Source organism: Strigops habroptila, chromosome W (genome assembly GCF_004027225.2).
Source record: "Strigops habroptila isolate Jane chromosome W, bStrHab1.2.pri, whole genome shotgun sequence".
Lineage (NCBI taxonomy): Eukaryota > Metazoa > Chordata > Aves > Psittaciformes > Psittacidae > Strigops > Strigops habroptila.
The window spans coordinates 7,457,527-7,464,874 of record NC_044301.2 but is presented as its reverse complement, the minus strand read 5'-3'; the positions used below and the strand labels follow the sequence as shown (position 1 = coordinate 7,464,874).

Genomic DNA, 7,348 nt, shown 5'->3' with positions numbered 1-7,348 from the left:
GCCGAAACACAGCACTGCACTAGCTACTAAGAAGGAGAAAAATAACTGTTACAGCTGAACCCAGGACACCTGATAACAGCATGTTGCCTTTTCCCAGGCCTTTTGTTTGGCAGACAGTCCTACAGTAGTATCAATAGTCATCCTCTTCATCGGAGTCCAATACTTTCCTTCTGTTGAACTAAAATGAAATGCATAATGTGAAAAAAGAAGGGTCACAGTCAATCCAACATAGAGCAAACCTCTCAACCTCCATGCATTTGTCAATGAAAATGTTATATGGGAGCAGAACATTCACCCCATTACCCACCAAGTCCCTGCCTGGTGTAACAGTGCAAGACAGACACAACAGAACATTGACAGCCCAGCACCAACGTCTGCAAATCCTACTATTGATAAGGACTGATGGGATTGAATCTCAGAACTTATCAGTGTAGGTAAGAGAGGTGGTAAATACAAAGTGAAGTTCATAGAATCACAGAATGGTTTGATTTGGAAGGGACATTAAAGCTCATCTAGTTCCAACCTCCTGCCATGGGCAGGGACACCTTCCACTAGACCAGAATGCTCAAAGCCCCATCCAGGCTGGCCTTGAACACTTCCAGGGATGGGGCAGCCACAGCTTCTCTGGGCAACCGGGGTTGGGGCCTCACCACCCTCACAGTGAAGAAATGGTCCAACACAGAATCATAGAATAGTTAGGGTTGGAAAGGACCTTAAGATCATCTAGTTCTAACCCCCTGCCATGGGAAAGAACATCTCACGCTAGACCATGTAACCCAAGACTCCATCCAACCTGGCCTTGAACACCACCAGGGATGGAACATTCACCACTTCCTTGGGCAACCCATTCCAGTGCCTCACCACCCTCACTGTAAAGAACTTCTTCCTTATATCTAATCTAAACTTCCCCTGTTTAAGTTTGAAGCCATTACCCCTTGTCCTACCACTACAGTCCCTAAGGAAGAGTCCCTCCCCAGCATCCTTGTAGGCCCCCTTCAGATACTGGAAGGCTGCTATGAGGTCTCCACGCAGCCTTCTCTTCTCCAGGCTGAACAGCCTCAACTCTCTCAGCCTGTCTTCATACGGGAGGTGCTCCAGCCCCCTGATCATCCTCATGGCCCTCCTCTGGACTCGCTCCAACAGCTCCATGTCCTTTTTATGTTGAGGACACCAGAACTGTACGCAGTACTCCAAGTGGGGTCTCACGAGAGCAGAGTAGAGGGGCAGGATCACCTCCTTCGACCTGCTGGTCACGCTTCTTTTGATGCAGCCCAGGATACGGTTGGCTTTCTGGGCTGCGAGTGCACACTGCAGGCTCATGTTAAGCTTCTCATCACCCAATACCCCCAAGTCCTTCTCCGCAGGGCTGCTCTGAATCTCTTCTCTGCCCAACCTGTAGCAGTGCCTGGTATTGCCCTGACCCAAGTGTAGGACCTTGCGCTTGGTTTAGTTAAACTTCATAAGGTTGGTATTGGCCCACCTCACAAGCGTGTCAAGGTCCCTCTGGATGGCATCCCTTCCCTCCAGCTTATCAACCGAATCACACAGCTTGGTGTCGTCGGCAAACTTGCTGAGGGCGCACTCAATCCCACTGTCCATGTCGCCGATAAAGATGTTGAACAAGACAGGTCCCAACACCGATCCCTGAGGGACACCACTCGTTACCATTTTCCAACTGGATATCGAGCCGTTGACCACAACTCTTTGCATGCGGCCATTGAGCCAGTTCTTTAACCACCGAATGGTCCATCTATCAAATTGATGTCTCTCCAATTTAGAGACAAGGATGTCATGCGGGACAGTGTCGAATGCTTTGCACAAGTCCAGGTAGATGATGTCAGCTGCTCTGCCCCTGTCCATCAGTTCCGTGGCTCCATCATAGAAGGCCACCAAATGGGTCAGGCAGGATTTCCCCTTAGTGAAGCCATGTTGGCTGTCACCAACCACCTCGTTGTTTTTCATGTGCCTTAGCATGCTTTCCAGGAGAATCTGCTCCAAGATTTTGCCAGGCACAGAGGTGAGGCTGACTGGTCTGTAGTTCCCCGGGTCTTCCACCTTCCCCTTCTTGAAAATGGGGGTTATATTACCCTTCTTCCAGCCATCAGGAACTTCACCTGACTGCCAGGATTTTCCGAATATGATGGACAGTGGCTTAGCAACTTCATTCGCCAGCTCCTTCAGGACCTGCAGAGGGATTTCATCAGGTCCCATGGACTTGTGCACGTTCAGGTTCTTAAGATGGTCTCGAACCTGATCCTCTCCTACAGTGGGCCTAAGGTCTTCATTCTCACAGTCCCTGCATCTGCCTTCCAAGACTTGGGTGGTGTGGTCAGAGCATTTGCTTGTGAAGACTGAGGCAAAGAAGTCATTAAGAACCTCAGCCTTCTCCAAATCCAGGGTAGTCAGTTCTCCTGATAGCTTCCAGAGAGGGCCCACATTATCCCTGGTCTTTTATTTGCTACGTACCTATAGAAGCCTTTCCTGTTATCTTTCACATCCCTTGCCAGATTTAATTCTAACTGGGCCTTAGCTTTCCTAACCTGGTCCCCAGCTTCCCAGACAACGTTCCTGTATTCTTCCCAGGCCGCCTGTCCTCGCTTCCACCTTCTATAAGCTTCTTTTTTCCCTCTAAGTTTCCTCAGCAGCTCCTTGTCCATCCATGGAGGTCTCCTGGCCCTCCTGCTGCACTTTCTTCTAGTCGGGATGCAACACTCTTGAGCACGTAGCAGGTGATCCTTGAATACCGACCAGCAGTCTTGGGCCCCCCTGCCCTCTAGGACTGTATCCCATGAAACCTTACTAAGGAGGTTCCTGAAGAGGCCAAAGTCTGCTTTCTTGAAGTCCAGGGCAGTGAGCTTGCTGCATGCTCTTCTCACTGCCCTGAGGATCTCGAACTCGACCATCTCGTGATCACTAGAGCCAAGGCTGCCCTGGAGCGTCACATTTCCAACCAGTCCCTCCCTGTTGGTGAGCACGAGGTCCAGCATGGCACCTCTCCTTGTCGGCTCCTCTATTACTTGAAAGAGGAAGTTGTCTTCCACACAATCGAGGAACCTCTTGGATTGCTTGTGCCAGGCCGTACCATCCCTCCATGCAATTTTTCTGCTCCATTTTATAACAAATCAAAATTACTTATAGGAAGTAAAGCTTTTACCTTTACTGTTGTTTTCTTTGCTGTTTGCTGACTAACTTTTTCAAGTATTTCTATCAAACCTTGTTCCGATACCTAGGAAAGCAAAAGAAAAGCCATATAAACACATTCTGAGAGATGCTTAGTATCAAACTGAATCACACTTTCCCTTCTTATAAAAGGTGTTTGATGGAATTACATAATAGTATTTAGAAGCTCTCAATTGTCTTTTTCAGTTATTAAATTTACAGATACTAAATACATCCCTCCTCTTTTTTTTCCCCCCCCCAAGAGTGAATTAGGTTTGCAAATTAATATATGCAAGAAAATTAGAAAAACATAACTCACTTTTCCAGGTAACTGTCCAAATCTTGCCATCTGTATAAGATAATTCTCCACTGCTTTTGTTTTGTCTGGTTTCACAAGTGCTAAATTGCTTACTGCAACAGAAACAGGTTCCACTGGTTTTAAAACATACTCAAATACCTTCGCTAGGAACTAAAAAGTGACAAATATTCCTATGAAACTGTCTTTTTCATGCCATGGTCATGAAATAAATTCAAAAAGGCTTTTTCATTTATGTAAAATAAAGATACAAGATAGTTTTATTTCTTATTTTTAAATATTTGTTCCTAATTAAACTAATTTTGACTCTTACTACAGTTCCTACTATTAATTAAAAAAAATAAATTGATTAACATCATTCAGATGTCAGTTAACCCCTCCCCTCCAATTGTTGATATCAAGCTAAAAAGCTGTGCACTGGAGCACACTAGATGGGAATTTTTAATTAGAAAGTTACTTGGATACTTACATCTTGCACGAGCTGCTTGATCAAGAACTTGAGCTAAAATAGTATTTCTTATCTCTGCTTCCCTGTAATGAAAAATCAACCACACACCAGAAGTGGGATTTCAAATACTTAAAATACCTAAAATAATGTGCACAAAACAGCAAACTACAGAAGACTTTCAATTCATGTCAGTGACTTCTTGAGGTCCCTTCAAACCTCATATCTACCCAGTTCCTTTTGTAGCATTTTCTGTCACAAGTAGCTCTATGTACATTGGCAAGCTACACAGCTGACCACATCTTCCAAGAAACCAAGGTGGAGTTTATTACTACTCACACCTTCCTCCTGATTGTTATTACATCTCAAAAACAAAAGCCATGCTACCCACTGTAAAGATTCTGCATTCAGACATCTGAATTCCATATGGAATTCAACCAAAGGCAGCATATGGTAGAGCAAGTGTAAGGAATAGTCCATGCAATTGCAAGACAGAACCAAACCTCATTATTTATATAAAATTTTTCAATAAGTCTTCATATACTTACAGTTATTGACTAAGTATTTGCAAAACTGGAATTTTAGTTTATGCATTTCAGTTACTACAAACTTCAACTGTGTGTGAAGTCAAGCTCTTTAAATGCTTATCTTCAATTCTCCACTTAGTGCAGCAGCAGTGCTGAACTTATACTAGGCTCTGACATGAAACATTTTGTTTCATATTTTTAATTGCAATAGATGTCTCAGAAAAATGAAATCAGCTAGGAAAGCATGTCCCCATTACACTAACAGAGCCAAACTCATCACTCAGACAAAACTCCAGTTTGGGAAGAGTTCTGCCAGTCTTTTCTTATTTTTACAACCAGCTCTTACTAACCCTGAAAAGCCAAGGTTTCCCAGTTCCAGAAGCAGATGACAGTGGGAGTGATGATGCTTCTCCAAAACATCCTGTTATATCACTAGGGATCATGAGGTTCATAGAATCACAGAATGGTTTGGGTTAGAATGGACCTTAAAGCTCATCTAGTTCCAACCCCCTGCCATGGGCAAGGACACCTTCCACTAGACCAGGTTGCTCCAAGCACTTAAAATAAAAGGTTACTGCACTCAGCTGAGGCCCAAAGTAAAACTGAGCTGCCAGTGTTATTTTCCTCCCCTTGCTCCCACCCCAGCCAGGGTTCAGACTGCCCAGCAGCTCTGTGCTAGATCATCCAGTATAGTCATGGCCTGGGGGCCACACTTGCATTGATCGGATTTTAGCTATCCTTGGATTAAATCTTCTGATATTTCAGCTTCTTTGTTGGTGTTTTTTCCAACAACAAAAAATAAAATCAGGTATTCCAAAGAAATTAAAACACTAAAAAAAAAAAAAGGTTCCAAACAACTCAATGTGAGACCAAAAGTCCATAGTTCTCATTTATACCTCTGTTTTGCTTCCTGTTGTGATGAATCACCAGAAGGATCCTAAAGAATGAGATCAGAATAAACATGATCATCCAAACCATTTCACCCAGGACAGCAAGTTTCAATATTCCAGCAGAGTCAATGTAAGCTAAACCCACCTGACCATGGATGAGATCCTGACAGTAAGAATCTGCTGCCCTGGCAAATAAATGTGCCATCCCATGCTTTCCTCACACAGCAGCAATGCAAACTTGCATGACAACTAACACTGCTGGATCTATCCACAAACTGTTGTAGGTTTGGATGTTATTAAAAGGCCTTCCTATTAGATCTAAGATAATAAACTTTCCCAAAGCCCAGAGAACAGCCAAAAACATTTAAAACCCATTAAAGTAAGCTAAGGAGAAACGAAACTCAATGTAACGCTTTGTATTTATCAATGAAGAAGAAAGCACAATCCTAGCGTGGTAGTTCAGGACTAAGGCAGCTGAGATGAATATTCAGAAGCAAATAACAAAAAAAAAAAAGAGAGAGAGAAGAAAAAAAATGAACTTTATGTTGAATCTGCACCTCAAATTTTATAGGTAACATTTCAAAGTGTGAAAGCTGAATGGGAAACCATACAATGGGAGGAAATGGGGTTGATCGTAGCTGACACTTCAGCTCTGAAAACGGAGATAGACTGGAACGGCCGGCGATGGTGACCCACAGAGCGAGTGGAGTGGGAAACGGTCAGGGGACGGAACGCTCATGGGCCGAACCCCGCACGGCGGTAGTGCGGGCTCCCGGGGAAGGCGGCGGGGGGCAGGCCCGGAGCGCCTCGAGGGCGGTGTTTGCTCAGTCAGCGACCTTCCCAGCCAAAGCACCGGGCACGGCCGGGCCGCTCCCCGCTGCCCCCAGCCTCTTGCCGAAGCCTTTACTCGCGGCGGGGCCTCCCCCCGTCTCCCTCCCGCCACACACACTCGGAGAAGGCGAGGGAACCAGGCCGTGCCGCACCCGGCGAGCGCCCGTTAGCCCCGGCCCGGCGGCAGGGAGAGGGAGCACTGCTGGGGCAGCGGCTGAGCCCCGTCTTTACCCCATGCTTGGCCTGCAACTCGACCAGCCGCTGCTGCCGGAACGCCTCCAGCTCCTCGTCCGCCATAGCTCAGCACCGGGCAGCACACCCACAACACACCGCGCCTGCGCCGCCGCCACAGGCACTACCAATCCACCGTCGAGCGCGCTGCCGAGCGGCTGGGTGCGGCGCGGGGTTTCCTCTCATGGCACAACGGCTGCCCGCCCGGGGCCGTGGCGCAGGTCTGGATCTTGTGATCGTCTGTATTGCTGTTAGTCTGGTGCTGTTACCGTAGCCCCTGACCTCGGATTGACAGCGCTTCGGCTGTGGGTCTCCTGTAGGTCCTGATTTCCTCAAAAACACCCCAAACAAGGGACACACACAGAGCGTTTGGTCAAGCTTCCTGCCTGTGCAACACTGAGTGGTGTTTCTCCAAGCTCTGCTCAGCTGTGACTCCCCGAGAAATAACTTACTGTGCCGTGACCACTTCTTGCTTCCCAGTTCAATCTACGGTTGGCAACTGGGACTAAGAGAAGTGTGAAACCATTCAGCAGCCTGCCCCTCAGCTACCGGGTCTCGACCCATCTCTGGAATTTAAGTGTAGAAAGCTGACAAAAGGTACTGGCCTTGATCAGACTTGGTACAAGTGTTAGCCGAGAGATGAACACATAACCACTCCAAGGAGGTTATATGTGGTGCTTTATTTTGAGGCCCCGGGAACCAGGGGTACGCACCCAAATCTGGTTCCGAAGATTATCACAATGTGCTCACAATTTATCCTGTAAAGTATTACATATGCAACATGTTTCCCAATATGCTTATACATATTCATGGCTAATTCCCGCTTCGTATTATAATGAGTACAAAAGTCATTTCCATATGTTCTGCGCTTGCGCAGTGCCTCCTGGTGGTCGTGGGCAGGGGTCTCTAGATGAAGTAAGTAGTCTTCCTCAGATGAAGTAAGACGTCT

At 46.5% G+C, this 7,348-nt stretch overlaps 1 protein-coding gene across 1 annotated transcript; it reads right to left on the bottom strand.

Moving 5' to 3' along the window:
- Positions 1-105: 105 nt before the first annotated feature.
- Positions 106-6,465, bottom strand: LOC115619092 (programmed cell death protein 5-like). Its single transcript, XM_030511121.1, has 6 exons — positions 6,400-6,465; positions 5,344-5,384; positions 3,867-4,006; positions 3,479-3,588; positions 3,155-3,226; positions 106-178 (listed from the first exon to the last, which is right to left on the bottom strand). The coding sequence occupies exons 1-6, from the start codon at positions 6,463-6,465 to the stop codon at positions 131-133; spliced, it is 477 nt and encodes a 158-aa protein (XP_030366981.1). The 3' UTR covers positions 106-130.
- Between the last annotated feature and the right edge of the window lie 883 nt (positions 6,466-7,348).

Excerpts from the sequence above, each read along its gene's own strand:
- LOC115619092 (XM_030511121.1), bottom strand. The coding sequence starts at position 6,465 with ATGGCGGACGAGGAGCTGGAGGCGTTCCGGCAGCAGCGGCTGGTCGAG. Across the intron at positions 5,385-6,399 it reads AGTTGCAGGCCAAGCATGGG|GATCCTTCTGGTGATTCATC; the intron begins GTAAAGACGGGG and ends CTCATTCTTTAG. Across the intron at positions 179-3,154 it reads CAAAGAAAACAACAGTAAAG|TTCAACAGAAGGAAAGTATT; the intron begins GTAAAAGCTTTA and ends ATTTCATTTTAG.